This window comes from Camelus bactrianus, chromosome 29 (genome assembly GCF_048773025.1).
Source record: "Camelus bactrianus isolate YW-2024 breed Bactrian camel chromosome 29, ASM4877302v1, whole genome shotgun sequence".
Lineage (NCBI taxonomy): Eukaryota > Metazoa > Chordata > Mammalia > Artiodactyla > Camelidae > Camelus > Camelus bactrianus.
The window spans coordinates 9,973,014-9,989,663 of NC_133567.1; the positions used below are offsets into that span (position 1 = coordinate 9,973,014).

Genomic DNA, 16,650 nt, shown 5'->3' on the forward strand with positions numbered 1-16,650 from the left:
CTTCTAAACCGTATAAAGAAAATAATGCTCACAATCACTGGGTTTAATTTAAAAAAATCTAAATCCTCAAAACATCTCACTGATGCAAGAGACTGTGAAATCATTTGACTGAAAGTCATGAGACTTCCTGTGCCAGGCTCACCTCTAACCAGCTGCGGGAGCTCAACCCAGTGGTTCATGCAGTTTAGGCCACAGTTCCCTCACCAACACAGAAACCAGATCAGATAATCCAAAATCTTCTTCCCCGTGTTAAGATTCCATACGATCTTATAGTTTAATGTTCTACTCATCTATTTGCTATTTAATATTGCAATAAATGAAAACATTTTCATTGTTTTAGTTACTTCAGGAATGTTCCTTGCTCTCTAATACCTAATTATAAAATGAACAGCTGCTCTAAAGGGAAAACCTGAAAAACGGGTTCAACTAATTTCACATACAAAAAATCAGTACCATGTAAGGGGGGAAAGGCTGCGTTAAACTTATCTAAAAATTAATGTTTTCTTGAAAAAGCTATACGCACCTTGGCTTGTCCATTATAATCATCATCTAAAATGTTTAGAGAATTTGAAACGGTAGTACCACGAAAAAAGCGTGAAGATCTAAGATACCGCTGGAAACTTAGTAATCTTCTGATATTCCTCGCAGACACAGAAACTTCAATTTCAGATGGAGCTGAAATAAAAGGAGTAAAAGGTGAGCACAGTATACGCACAGTTTTGACTTGCTATCTTAATAACACCCCTTCTGGTCATACACAAGCATTTCTTAAAATTGATCAATTGTCACATATTTCTAGGAGAGAAGAGGTACTTTATTTGTATTTTCAATCAAAGAGCTAAGAATGAAGGCATAAATGGCCAACTGTGTTAGCATTTAGAAAGCTAATGAAGAGTGTGATTGGATTAATAATCAGCTTTTTTTTAAAAAAAAAAAACTTCCAAGAACATTACCTCTCACTCTGTTGCTTCAATACACTATACAAACATTATGGAGCAGAAAGATAAAATTTAGTTTCAAACTACCCTTCGTATTGAGAAGCCATGTCCCAAGTTACGTGTGAGGCTTTAAGAATTATACGACTAAGACATCTCAAATCCTAATGAGTTATCACTTCAAATATTTCCTTAAAATACTTTTATTTACAGGAAAAGGAGATGGAATGGAGAATAAAGTAGTTTATATCCTGTAAGAGTTCTAAAGGATACTGATACAAATTCTGTAAGATGGAAAAACTCTAGGAAAAAATGTGGTTCCTAATTGAATACTGGTATGTTCTCTTCAAGTCTAAGTCGTTCTTCCCTCTGACATTAGAACTAATCAAAGTTTCTGGGGACACCAGATGAAATAACAGACTTTGGTTAAAAGCTATCTTGTAGGAAATGAATGTTATCTTTAAATTCTTAACTAAATTCAGTGATATGTTCCCAATACAAAACACATGAAAACAAAGACCAAGGATCAAACAAACCATCATCTCCTATCTTAACTTCCATTAGCATTCCACCGGTAGAATAACAGGTAATCACACACATTCTCTCGTGTGTCCAGTCACCACTTCCTCTATTAACCCTATTACCCAGTGTTTTCTTATCTATAAAACAGTGGCAAAAGTATCTAATTCAAAGGGTGCTGAATTAAATGAGATAATATATACATGAGTCAGATATGTAATAGGTATTAAATAAATGGTGGCGATGTAGATGCTGATAAAATTGATGTTGATGCCACTGCTTGGAGGTGTGCTTCTAGGTAGTTATCCTGAGTTCCAAATCTGTTCATGTTGGTCTAAACAAAAGTATTCATTGGCTCCTCATCGTTTTAAAATGAACTCCATCTCCTTAGTCTGGAAGAAAAGCCTTCGTGCTCTTTATCAATGTAACTTACATTGAAAGGGCTGGAACCAAAATGGTAACACTATTAATATCAAACAATTATGTCTGAATGAGAATTAGCATGTCTGAGGAAATTAGGGTAGATTAAGTTCAGTGAAAGTAATGCTCCAAGTGCTTTAAAAAAGTATTTCACTTAGCCCTCAACAATCTCAAAAAGTGAATATTATTATCCTCCACTTTACACACGAGAACACTGACTCTACAAGAGATTATATAAGGTCACGTAGCCAATACAGGGGTCACAACTGGATTTTAAAACACAGATCTGTTTACAAAGCCTGTGTCCACAGTCTTACTCATATGTTTCTTATTATATGTCTACAGTATTATGTATTGACTGTTTATGATAAAAATTCTGTGTATGCTATTATTCAAAATTGTCCTTACTTAGATGAAAGTATGTATAAAAAGAAGAGGGGAAAAAAGCAAATGCATAGAAATAAAAGTATTAAATGTGACCCCTCCAGCCTTATTCCTCGAAATGATTGGACCTGGAAGGAACAGAGTGGAATGACAGGAATATACCGGGAGCAGATGAGACTAATTCATACAATATTAGTACTGCCGTCTCTGTATTTACAAGGCATTTTTTCAGTTTCACAAAAACATGTCCACACCTGTGATCCTATTTGGTCGTCACAACAATCCTGTGAAGTACCATGCCCATTTTACAAACACAAACTTTGAAACCAAACTAGAAATACAATATGATTAACACATTAGACCCAAGGCATTTAGAAAGCTTCTTAAAAGTGTTGCAGAAGACACATATTCTATTCACTATGGAAAAGTAGCCTAAAAGAGTTCAGGGTCGTAAGCAAGACTTCATGAGTGTTCCCTTCAATTTACTATCTTAAATCACACACAAAAGGTAACAATTTTATCACTGGCAATTACTTTACATCGTGTGTGTGTACACATATAGTAGGATTACTGCTCCCAAATTATATGTCCAAATGAATCCACCCTGAAGTAAATTTGAGAATCTCCTTGGGAGGATAATTGCATAAGGTCCAAAAAATGAATGAGCCTCATTTAAGGCAGCTCAATCCACTATGCTAAGTCCCTGTATCAACATGGCAAGATTTACACTGTCACTGGTTAAGAATGCTAGCACTGTCTGGGAGTCAAGGTTCTACCCACCATGTCATGGCTGTACCTGCCCCTGCCTTATTCCTATTTTCTGGGTGACTTCTCACAAGTCACACTTTCTCAATGTCTCATTTTCCTTAACTGAAAAATACTAGCCATAATTCATGTCTTTTTCCTGTTTCACAGAGCCCTGAAGTTGGGACTCATTACCAAGAGCTCTGTTTTGCCCATACTAAGATGAGTGTGAATATCGGACATTAACTCAAGGGGAAACGCTCACTCATCATAGGAGATGCCTTCCAGCAAGACAAACCCCACAAATGACCTACACAACAGGGTAACAGACGACCTTCCCTTAATGGCAGAACCAGCCGTAATAATCACTGACTATTTCACACACCTAAGGAAGGACAGAGAACCTGTTCAGATAAAATGACAAATCATCCAGTGAAGAGAGTTCTCTTCACCCAGGGGGCCTGCGGAGCCTGTACTTAAGATTACATTCTAGAAATAACTGAAAATCCCATGAGACTTTGCAGAGATGGTAATTAAAACTAGCTGAAAGCTTTGCCTAAGATTTAATATAGGACCAGAAAGGTGGGGAAGGAAGGGAAGGTATATGATTTTTTTCATTAATCTTACTTTTAATATGTACTGTACTCACGTTTCAAAAATGAAAACAAGAAGGGAAGGGGGGAGGGAGGGAGAAGAGAACACAGTGAAAAACCTAACCCCTACCTAGTCCCCCATCCAACCAACTGCCAGACCTTTCCCTAAAATGATCATCTTTTTCTCAAAAGTTTTGTGGCTATCCTGCCTGAGTTTAAGATCAAATATATGGAGACATCATTATATATTATTTTTCTAACTTATTTTACATAAATGGTAGCATGTCATACAGCCTGTTCTGCACTTTGTTTTTTAACTTATCTTGGGGCTCTTTTCCTATCAGTACCTAGAGACCTTCCTCATTCTGAGGCTGTAAAGTATTCCATCATATGGATGAACCATAATCTATTTAACCAATCCTCTACTAAAGGGCACTGCTACAATTTCACAATTTGCAAACAGACCTTTGTTTTATTAAATAAGTTTATATTTCTACCACTTTGTTTTATCAGCTTGAGATATCACCCTTTAAGGTTTTGTTATTGCACAAGAGGAAATCAGTCTATATCTCATCTTATTTTCCTTTTCCAATGTTTGTTATGTGTCAGAGTGCTTTTTCCCCCTTTCACTCTGATCCCTATTTTCATTTTAGGTTCAGCTCTAGAATTAAATATATTCAATATTCAGATCCTTTTACCATGGGTTCCCCAGTTATCTTTGTCTCTGGGGTTCAACAATTGGACTATAATGTATCTCAGTGTGGGTCTCTGAGTTTATCCTGCTTGGAGTTCACCCTCCTTGGAGTTCACTGAGCATCTTAGATGTGCATATTCATGTTTTCATCAGATCTGGGAAGTTTTCTACCATTACAATTATTTTTTCTACCCCTTTCCCTCTTCTTTCTCCTGCTGGAGCTCCAATGAGTCATAGGTTGATACACATGGTTTCTTGGGCTCTGTCTCTTTTTCTTCATTTTTTTTTTCCTTTCTGCTTCTCAGTCTGGATAATTTCAATGTTCTTATCCTCAAGTGTGTTGATCCTTTCTTCTGCCTGCTCAAATCCGCTGCTGAATCCCTCTAGTGAATTTTTTATTTCAGTTATTATACTTTCACTCTAATCCCAGTTATCAGCTCCAGAATTTGTCAGGTTCCTTTTTAAAATTCTGTCTATTGAGATTCTGATTTTGTTCATTCAATGTTTTCCTGACTTCCTTTAGTTCTCTGCCCATGGTTTGCTTTAGCTCATTGAGCATTTAAGACAGTTGATTTAACATCTTTGGTTAGCAATTCCAACGTATGGGTTTCTTCAGGATGGTTTTTGTGAAGTTCTTTTTTTCCTATGTACGGGTCATACTTTCCAGTTTCTTTGTATGTTTTATAGTTTTTTGTTGAGAACTGGGCATTGTGAGTATTATACTGGGGTAACTGGAAATCTAATCTCTCACTCTTCCAGAACTGTTAGTTTTGCTTGCTCTGGGCTGAAATCATCTGTTTTGTGAACTTTCCAAACTATTTTTGCCTCTGCCTACCTATTTGACTGTTTATTCCTTGCTGTGTGTGATCACTGAAGTTCCTGTTACAATATCTCTGCAGTCAGTCAGTGACCCAACACAGATTTCCTCAAATGTCTGGCTCCAAAGAGAGGGGTGAAGAGGGAAAGCACTGATTCTTTAAATCTGCTGGCAGATGCTGCTGCACAAAGCCTCTGCAGCTCAGGGGCTGAAACCAAGGCAAACACCTGTGTCCATCCCTCGGGGATCTGCCAGATTGGCTTAAAGAAGCAACTCCAACTTTCTGGAGGACAAGGTGCCCACTGCCTGCCCACCCTGGCTTCAGCAAGCCAATACAGGAACTTGGGCCACTATCCCCACAGGCCGAGGGGCTGAGGAGTGACTGTTTGTTGTGTCCAATCAGGGCCTAGAGCCTGAAACAGTTGATTCTGGCCTCCCGTCCCCGCAACTTTAGTGGTGGAGAGACCAACCCCAGAGCTCCCCACCCTGTTATTTTGAGCCATATCATTCCTTCCCTTTAAAAAAGTGTACTTTTCCTGGTCCTTTCTGGGAGGAGCTGCTCTAAGCCTTCTCTTCTGCTCAACTCGGGTTTGAGAACGCGAACTAGTTGCATGGAAGGGCTTGGCAGTCCAGAAACAGCAGCTGTCAACAGCCTGGCACCCTCGGGACTTTTCTACGAATTACTTTCTGTATACAGACAGTTTTTCTTTCATCTCAGACAGTTCACAGTACTTTTTAACCTAAAAATTCATGAACATCTTTTCAGGTCAATGAATACACTTACATGTGCCATCCTTTTTACCAGCCACGTATTGTTCTAAAGTATAAGACTACCATAATTGACTGAATTCTTTTGCCGTTACGCTGTTCCTAATTTTCATTTTTCTTACCAACAATTCTGTAATAGACACTCTTGTAACTAAATCTTTTCACACGTCCTGCTTCCCTTAGAACAAACCCTCAGAAGTCAGACAAGCACCCAGGAGTACATTTCAGTGGCTTCTAAGACACAAGCAAACTGGAGAATAGGTTTTTTAAAAGAAAATGAGAGAGGTTTCCAGAACTGCCCTAGAGTGGCTTCCAAAATATGATCTAAGAGAAGGGAATCAGTAACAATAAATCAAGGATGAAGCATGAGATCATTTTAAGAAGGAAAATTTTAGTTTCTTCAGGTTTGCTTCACCTCACCCCAGTCCTTTCTCTACACACACACACACACACACACACACACACACACACTGATTCCCTATAATGATCGAAAGTAAAATTCCTATATTGAAACAAGCAAGCAGAGGCCACTACTGACAAGGTCTCAGGCTGAGTAAAGAAGCATCATTTAGGAATATATAAAAGAGGATACATGGGGAACCAGGAACAAGAATGAGTGATTATGAGAACTTAACTAGTACTTTCATTCAGTTACTAAAAAGCTCACCTCCTGACCATATTACATAAAATCTGACCCGATTACCAATATTTTCACGAACTCATTTTGTGACATGAGACACACTGTTATTTATTTCACAACATAACAGACAGCAGATTAAAACTGTCTTCATTAAAGTCCAGCTTCCACCAGGCTAGGACTGTTTATTTCAAGTCTCAGGCTTGTTCTAGTTTACATGGTTACCTACATTCCAATCCAGCTTAGAAAGCCAACAGGGCTCAGTGAATTAATCAAGTTACTGTTAAAGAACTGTTAGCTCTGCTGGTTCTCCTCTAAAATATCACATTACTTCACTGTGTGACCATGAACAAACTAACCAACCTCCACCAAAACCAAATGAGTGTTGTTCATTAATGATCGTGGGAATTACTCCCAGTCTTCTACTCTTGGCTTCTCTGAGCCAATGTGAAATGCAGGATAGCAGCAAGCTGAGAAGCCATGTTTTTATCTTGCTTTTATCTTTCAAACTAGAAAGTGGACAGGAAAAAATAAATGTAGGTAATAGGTTAAGGAAACACAAGGGCGGGAGAATCAACACATCTTGAGCAGTATTCCTTCCAACTCTCCCACAAACCCTCTTCTCTGTCATCCGCATGGTATGGCAGAAATACCACTTATATTTAATTACTGGATAAAAGAGATTTTTAACAGAAAAGCCTTTAGATCTTGAGACTTAACCACTACTTGCTTTAATGTTCCACAAGAGGGAGTTCTGAAGTCACTATATTTGATAACTTAAAACCGTAACAATCATTTAGATGCACAGTATCATGAACTACCCCGGGAAATTGTTTAAAAAAAATTTTTTTTAATTCAGTTCTATAAGGTTTTAACTCTAGTCGAGGGTAAGGTCATATTGAATGATAATTGAATAAAAAATATAAAGACATTCTATGTTCTAATCTCTGCTTTCTTTAATTTTCCTTACAAAGAATAAGAGCCATATCTGAAAAGCCTACTGTTAATACTGAATAATTACATTTAGCTACATCGAGATTCAAGTTTTCCAGGGAGAAGTTTTACATTTCGCATGCATGGATAAATGGGGAAGAAACAGCACGGTGTTCAGAGCAGTGGTCTTTAGTAAAGCAGCTTGTGCTGATCCAGAGAGGCAGCAGAGCAGGGCGAATAAAGACGTGAGCTTCCGGGTTACACACCTGACTCTGAATTCCAGCTCTGCCACTTTTACTAGTTTGTGACATTAGGAAAGTTATTCACTGTAAATTAGGCCTTACAGAACTGCTGTAAAAATTAAATGAGATAATACAGCAATATGCCTTTTGGGGCAAAGACTCAACACTAACGTTAATGGCTATAGTTGTTATAGTTGGCAGTTTTTTCTTAAGTGATGTATAATTGATATATAACATTAGTTTCATGTTTAAATATTTTTAAACATGTGACATCATAATATTTATTTTAACAAAGCTAACTTTATCCTTCATGACAGCATAATTTTATCCTGAAGACCACTGTATACTTTTACATACTATAGAAATAAATGCACATATTTAAAGATTTCAAAATATGCATACAATGTCATTACTTTAAAACAAATATATAGACATTCCAAGCTTTATTACAAACCAAAGAAATAAATACTACTCATAATCTAAAATTAGATCAATGTTAACATGACAATAAACTGTATAACTAATATTCTTTCCCTTAAGCAATTCTTAAAACCTTAGTTTGCAGAATTCAGCATTCACTTTGACAGGATTTGATAAAATAGTCGATAAAACCCCTTTTTAAAAGATTACTCTTATTACTGTTATGTAAGCATGTCCACCCTTCAGAGATGGGATATGGTGGGTCCTTCTGATGCTTAAACTTGGGACTTGAACATAGGTCCTTATTCAGTGCATTCTTAATTCCCTAACTAGTGAGCTTAGAGAAAAGGAAGGAAAAGAAAGTACGCAAGGCTTTAATGGATAACATGCAAAATAAAGCTTAAAGTTAAATCTCCGATTTCCCCAAAGGACAAGTAGAATTAAACTACCATTAAGTTGTATGAAGGTTAATGTCCAATCCATATTGGATCCCTAATTTATGCTATGAAGTTAGAGAAGATATCCAAGAGATAGAATATTCTATACTTTCAATGTGAGACGAAGAAACAAAAAATCAGTGGTTTCTCAAATGCAGGCATTTCCTAATTATCTAGAAAACAAGATAGACTTTTTTTAAAAAATACACATAGGTGAGCAGAATGCTCTGGTTCCTAATTTGATTCAATGCAGCAGTTCTCATCTCTACAAGCACTGCTCGGTAAGAGGACTGTTCTAAGAAGGAGGCAGGTACATTCATGATGAAAAAGACACGAGACTATTTCCTGTGACACTTCCATGAACTATTACAGAAATGTTTTTGAAACAATCAGGTATGACTTCAAGATGAATGAATGGGAACAAACCAGAATTTAATAGAAACCCCAGACAAATACGACCTCAGTCTACAATACCACAGCTGTAAGTAGAGGCTGGCATGCTCACATCTGAATGAGAGACTGAATTACAAATGATGGACAGCCACCTTATTAGAGCAAACAAATAATGGCTAAAATATATATATATATACACACATGCTTGTAAATAGGAAAGCAATGACCAGGCAGTACAGTATGAAAGATAGTAAGAAAAACAATATAACAAAGAGAAAGTCATGGCTGAGGGAAACAGCAAGCAACAACTTCTATTCTTTTGCGTGATTGTTGGGAGATAATTTGATTGGTTGATTGATTGATTGATTGATTGATTTTTAGAGGAAGTACTAGGGACTAAACCCAGGACCCCATGAACGCCAAGCATGCGCTCTACCACTTCAGCTATATCCTCCCCCAACAACATCTATTCTTAAAAGGAAGAGGCAGCAAAAACTTTGAATTTAACAGGCTCTGCCCTTGTGTGGGAGTTACTACATATTAAAGACTAAGCTAACCTAAGACAATAAAATCAGTATGATATAAGCTTTTAAGCTCCAAATAAACACAGAAACAGATGTCCCTTCTGATCATATAACTAAATATGAAACAAGTATCCAAGTCTAACATAGCCCTGTTAGGAAGACAGGAAACCCCAAATTAAATGCATATGAGGCTCTACAGCAAAATTTAGAGAGTTTTGTTTGCTTTCAAAGTGGGTTATTAGAATAAAGACAACATGAGACATTTGATTGAACAGAAGGGGAGCAACCAGCCTGAATCTGGTTTACAGCTAATACAGATCATACTTAGAGAAATACAAATAGGACGCTATGAAGTCTAACTGGTAGAAGATACATGTTTTTGGTCAATTTGATGCAACAAGAATATATTCAATCTCTATAATGGGTTAGAGGCTGCCAGAAACCAGAAACAAAAAGATGAGAAAGGCTAAAAGGCTAAGGTTAAGAGTTTTTAGGCTACAATGTAAATATCCTGAACGGTCCCCTTGCTGCCTTAGTATGGGGTGGAATAAAGTGCTAAAATGAACAGAAAGCTCAGGATAATGGGCAAAACACATTCACACAGAACGGAACATTACCACGTGTCAGGAGTAAAAGAAAACGGAAAACTGCCATTTGTATGGACACGAAAAACATTCTCCTTGTATTACAACTTGTCCGACGCTGGCAGAGAGACCATGGCTTCCAGTCTGGATGACGTCAGTGAGCTTTGGTGAGTTCCATGAAAAGAAGGAACTGTCAAGCTGGCAACTTCCATTACTATTTAATAATCATGCCAAAATCTTTCAAAGGAACACATCAGGCTTTCTAAGTGCACATGTGGAGTAGAATTATAATAATTCTTTTATGTTTAAAGATATAATTTGTTATCATATAACCTAAAAAGAATGTGTAACTAAAAGAATAATTTATTAAATTTACGAACATAAATTTAGAGCAAACGAGATGAATTTTGACAAAAAGTTGATATGGAATTCATTTTATCAAGGCCAATTAATTTCAGAGTTAAAATATCATATTTCAAGAGAGCAGGTATATGGTCAGCTGGACACAGAAAAATATTTGTAGGAACATCTGGGGCCCTTAATCCAGGCTACGGAAAGCTGGTTACTAAAGCCAACATACACAGAAGGAGGAAACTGACGTGACGGAGGCTTCTGGTCCTCTCTCCATAAAGAGCTGAGTGAAGGCAGGAATCTGAGAAATCTTGGTGAGGGATGCAGCCACAGTAAGGAGTGATGCTCAGGAGCTAAGAAGCCGTGTCAGAAGACACAGCTCTGTGACACCTGTCAGTTCAAACCACTCTGCTGTCAGTGGAACACCTATGCCAGTCTCTCTAACCAATCAACTTCTCTCTCCGCTGCCTTCTCTTCCCCCAATAGCTTTGCCTCTCAGTTTGTTTGTGTATTTACTGCTCATACGTTATCAGATGCCTCAAACTTAGAATTTTCACAACATAAGGTTGGGAGACTATCCAGGTTAAAATTAGTTGAATGAACAATATCAAAAATCAGTTTATTAAGTGCTAGAGGACCAGAAATCTGTACCTTAGTGGGAGTAATTCCTAGATAGGGCAGGTCTGAGGGGTAAGGATCTTTTAAAAATGGGATGAAAGATGAAGTTTTTCAGTGGGTCTCAAAGAAGTGTTAATGCTAACATTTTCAGTTTAAGTATTTGTCAGAAACTAATCACCTGCCTATAGAAAAGTGGACCAACCCTTTTTAAAAAAAGGTATATAAAATGATTGCACACTTAGACGAGCTAGCTACTTCATCTGCTAGTAATCCTATAGCCCTCAACAGGATTTCACGTACAGCTCTGGGGGACAGGCAAGAGACAAAGAGGCTAGATAAGAAGCATCAATCTTAGCTTCTTGTTATCTAATTAGTGATCAGCATACTGTGAATACCTATGGAGTACTTATGACACTTTAAAAACTGCAAGCCAGAAACTGCTTTCTATTCAATAAGCAATCTCAAAACTGCTTTCAGGCTGAATAAAAATTTCTGACTAATGGGAGCATCTGAGAATTTTAGCAGTATCTTCAACGAGCTAAGATCTTCCAAATTTCTTAATAAACAACCCACTCATACAATTGTGATATGTATGTTCTATCTGAATTGCAAAATGGAACCCTTCCCAGAGAAAAAAATATTCCTTTGAAACAATACTCCAAGGAATGTTTCTGGTCATCCTAAAATAATGTCAACAAGGACTTCCTTACATGAAAAATCCCTTTCTCAAAATGAAACTATGTAAATATGTATGATATAATCTTTTGTGCTATAATATAAAAGATAGGTAATAAGAACACAAACAATGACACAAACAAAAGAATGCTTCAGAAAATCTCTTTCGTGAGAGATGATACCTGGGAAAATTTTTTGACTTTTCATCCCATAGACCCAAGGTAATAACACCTGATAAACTCACAAAGAAGTTAGTATGAACAGTCCACTTACAGCATCAGAGACCAGAAAACAAACCAACCAACTAACAAAAACAGAAATCTAGTTAAGAATGAAAGCTTTTGTATGATACATCCATTATTTGGGGAAAGGTTTAACTTGAAAATTATAACAGTAGAATTTATTGATTAAAGCAGAACACTGCGACAAGTTACCAGACTAACCCTGACTTCAGATTTATTACAGGCCTTTGGGAAAGACTTCTTGGCAAAGAGGACTCATGATCATCCAAACCCCTCCACCCTCTGTAACCGTGAATACAGGTTAGTTTAAAAACGTCGTCCCAAAGTTTGAAGTCTTTCAGTTCTTTATAAATAATCACAGACCTGGTATAATACCGGTTAATTAACAAATATGTACTTTGACTATAAATTCACGATTTTTAATAAATGCATAATTTAATAAACATACTTTAAAAAGTTTTTGTTGGGAGATCATTTCAAAATACAAATATAAAATACAAAAAGGTGCAAAACTTAACAGTACAAGGAATAGCCTTTATCAAGTGCCCTTTGCTCAGACTTGCCATTGTTGACATTTCATTTTTTTCACCTGCTTTACCATTTGCACTGTGTGTGTGTGTATGTGTGTGTGGTGTGTACATGATTCTTTTTCTGAATATTCAGGGGTAGGTTATAAGCATTCCAGTCTTTCGTCCTTAAATACCTTAGTGAATAACACCCCAACTTAATATATATTTCTACTATAAATAAGAGCAACGTGAATGTATTCACATACACGTTAACATTTGTGTATGACTATTCCTTTTGCATACATTTCTAGTGCTGAAATCAAAGAGATAAAAATGTTTAAAACTCTCGATGCATAGTGCTGAACTGCCCTCTAGAAAGTCTGTGACTTCTGTTATTAGCACCTGAGCTGACTGTTTGCTTAACTTTCTAAATTTGACAGGAATCTGTTTAGTAACGAGGTTGAACACTGTTTCTCTAACGTACTACTGTGTTCAGCTAATTTTCTTCTTTTGTCTCTTTATACCCTTTTAGAAAGACTTAAAGTCAGAACTTGCTGCATGATAATGCCAAGGGCAAATTCTACTGTGAAGATACATTTATGGGTGTTACAAGAATAAGGATTTATGACAAAAGACAATCCAAGCCACAAAAGCTCAAGGCAGAAAACACCTGTGACAGCTATACAATAAAATCATGACTGAGGTCCTCCCTGTTGACAGTGGGGCCTGTAATTGTTCCCTAACTGGATAAATAGCTGGAGAAGAACGCATCTTGATATGGTAAGCCCGAACACTGCTTATAATAAACTGTATACATATAAAAAGTCTTTCTAAAAAAAGCTCAATATTTCAATGCTGATGTCTAATTTCTAGGTGAATTTAGTAAAGACAATTATGTTAAACATGGAGAAAATCATAATCCAGAAGTTAAAACTATTCCAGCACCTAAACAAACCTCAGCAGCACCTCACAGATACAACACATGGAAGAAATACAAAATTATAGATAGATAGTTATAATATGCTGATAGTATGTTTTTAACTGCTAACATGCATTTCCCCCTATATTTTAAGCTCTCCTTTTCTTTAGAAAGACCCTACTCTGGGTACAGAGTAGAGCTCAGATTCCAGGACAGAAATCCTAAAAGTAAAGACAATGGTTAAGAGAATGCCAGGATAACCCCAGACAGTGGTGACAGAAGTTCTAAATCAGGCAGGACAGAAGAGGAGGACAGAGAGGAGAAGAGAGGAGAATGACAGCTATTTTTGGTTACAAAATACACAGGATTTAATGCAGACTGGATGTAAGCAATGAAAGAACAGAAAGACAAGAATTTCACAACAGGGGAAATTAACAATGAGTTTAAGGTAAAACCAAAGAGACGCACAGAAGGTGGGTTGAGGAGCTACACATAGAGAAAATTCTAGCTTCAGTGAATTTAATACACCTATCCAGAATTTGGTCATTACAACATCCTAGAAACCACTTTAACTTCAGCATGTAAATCTTTGCATCATTGTGAAAAATAAAATCTCAGTTTTAGTTGCATACAAAGGAAAGGGCACATTACTAAAGTCAAACGCTCAGTCCCTGGGAAGGATTACACCCACCCCACAGAGCTGCTGACGGGCAGCGCCTTTGCCAAGTCTGCAGACTCGGCCTGAAGATGGCTCAGGGGAGGTCTGAGTCATAGTAGGAGCACGTGCTCACTCCCTGATTAGATCACATTTCACAAAACCTACTAGATTAAAATTTTTTCTTTTCAGAATTCTGAGCTGTGTGATAAACAGACCTACTACACCAGTAGGAGAGAATGACTCATTTTTCTCTATTTAAAAAGCCCCTCTAAATTATATTACCATTTTGGCTTAGAGAGATGTTCTTGTTTTGTACTAACTGCAGGATCAGTTCTACAGTGACAATTTCCAACTACAGCCCTGAGTCTTAGACATTTGTCACGACGCGGTCGTGAAGAGGAGCTGCGTCCCTAGGAGCTGAGCTGCCTCCGCTGTTCTAAGATACCTCACCACAGAGGCCCTGCACCAGGGGATCAGGATGCACATGCAGACTCTGTGTGGTCCTACAAGAGTGGGTACATGCCATTATATCTGTGTCCAAACCCAAAGAACGCACAACACCAAGAGTGATTCCTAATGTAAACTCTGGACTTTGGGTGACTATGTGTCACTGTAGGTCCATCAGCTGTAACAAATGTACCAACCACACTGGGCAGTGACGCTGATAGCAGAGGAGGCTACTATGCATGTGTGGTGCAGATATGTGCAAAATCTCTGTACCTTCCTCTCAATTTTGCTCTCAACCTAAAATCACTCTTTAAAAACTCTTTTTTAAAAATTACATAATAAACCCATGTTAACGTAAGTAACACTATATTAAACAAACTATTTTCCTATTAAAAAATTAAAACTAATCAGAAGAATGTTACTGTTTTATATTTTTATAAATCTCTTTAATGTCTGGAGACATATATTATGACGTCTCTGGAAAGTTCCACTATACTTTTGAGAGAGATGGGAATGAAAAAGGCAAATAATGTCTTAGTATTATTATGGAAACAGTTTTAATTTCATGAACTTCCCCAAAAGGGTTTTGAGAACCCCAGACCACATTCTGAATAATACAGGTTTAGTTTGTCTATCTTTGCTGCATTCAGTTTTGATAAATTATAATTTTCAAGAAAATTATCTGGATTATACAGGTGTTCAAATCTATTTTTAGAGTTGAGTAAAGTTGTCTATTTTTCTTTAATTTCCTGTATTTCTGTGAGGTTCCTCCCTTATTTTGTATTTTGAATATTCATCTTAGTTCAATTTAATCTGTTGATTGAATTTAATCAACCACCAGCAGTTTATCTATTTTACTAGAATCAGCTCTTATCCACTTTATTTACATTTTAGTTTTCTAACTCATTAATTTGTTTTTTACCTTTACTAATTGATTTCACATTTTTCTTAGGTCTACTTTGTTACTCTTTTTCTAACTTCTTGGGTTTGACTACTTAATTCACTTATTTCATTCTTTCTCATTTATTAATATAAGTATTTTTAATGCTATGAATTTTCCTGTAAGCACTGCTTTAACTGAATTTCACAGCTTTCATATGTAATCTTTAATTATCAATTTTTCAATAGTCTGCAAAATCAGTTTTCATTTCCTCTTTGACCCAAGAAGTATTTATTTCAGAATTCAAAAAATTTTCCAGGTGGCCAGCGTTTTTGTTTTCTAGCTTTGGTATTTCTAGCTTCAGTGATCCTACTTCCCCTGCCAGCTGCCTCTCTCTTTTTTTTTTTTCAGCAAAAATATCTAACAGAGTTGTCTGTACTTATTAAATCTAATTCCTTTCCTTCCTCTTAAATTTTCTCTTGATGATTATCAGGTTTCCTCTACCGCCACCTCTACATTGCTAAATCACTTCTCATTCCTCATCTTATCAGACTTGACAGCATAATTGGCCAACTTAATACATCAAAATATGATTTTTTTCATGTATGGTATAAATAAGGGATCAAGACTGATTTTTTCTCATATGGATAGCCAATTGATTTAGCACTATTTATTTAAAAGATCATCTTTTCCCCACTGCATTACCACATCTGTCACAAATCAAATATGTGTAAGTCTGTTTCTGGACTTTACAATGTTTCATTATTCTGTTTGGTAGTACTTGAACCAATATCACTCTAGCTTAATTATTATAATCCATAATGAGTCTGTATATCTGAGAAGAGTTACATCTATGCTTTCTTCTTTTTCCCGATTGTCTTGACTATTTTCGCGTTTTCAATTTTTATATAAGTTCTAAAATCAGCTTATATATGTCACCAAAGGATTAAAAAAAAATCTGCTGGGATTTTTGTGATTTCACTAAACCTATAGGTCAATGAAAGAAAAACTGACATCGTTATTAAATCTTCCAATCCATGAACAATTGTACACACTTCCATGTATTCAGGTTTCTTTTAATTTTCCTCTGTGATATCTTACAGTTTTCTATGTAGAATCACACAATCTTTTGTTAGATTTATCCCTACATATTTGATCTCTTATTGATGTAAATTTAAACTATATATTATTTCAACTTTTGTCAATACTGCTTTATAGAAATACAAATACATATTGACTTTGTACCCAGCAAACCTGCTAAACTCACTTACTAAACTTAATAATTTTCTAAGTATATAATCACATCA

At 36.4% G+C, this 16,650-nt stretch overlaps 1 protein-coding gene across 7 annotated transcripts in view; it reads right to left on the reverse strand.

Moving 5' to 3' along the window:
- PDE7A (phosphodiesterase 7A) overlaps positions 1 to 16,650 on the reverse strand; it is a 303,765-nt gene that overhangs the window by 26,119 nt on the left and 260,996 nt on the right. For all 7 annotated transcript variants that reach the window (XR_012503184.1, XM_074354959.1, XM_074354958.1 and 4 more), the window contains one exon: positions 524 to 675. Coding sequence is in view for 6 of the 7 variants with exons in the window: in XM_074354959.1 (XP_074211060.1) it covers positions 524 to 675 (152 nt within the window). In the remaining variant the exon portion in view is untranslated. The remainder of the gene's footprint in view (positions 1 to 523; positions 676 to 16,650) is intronic.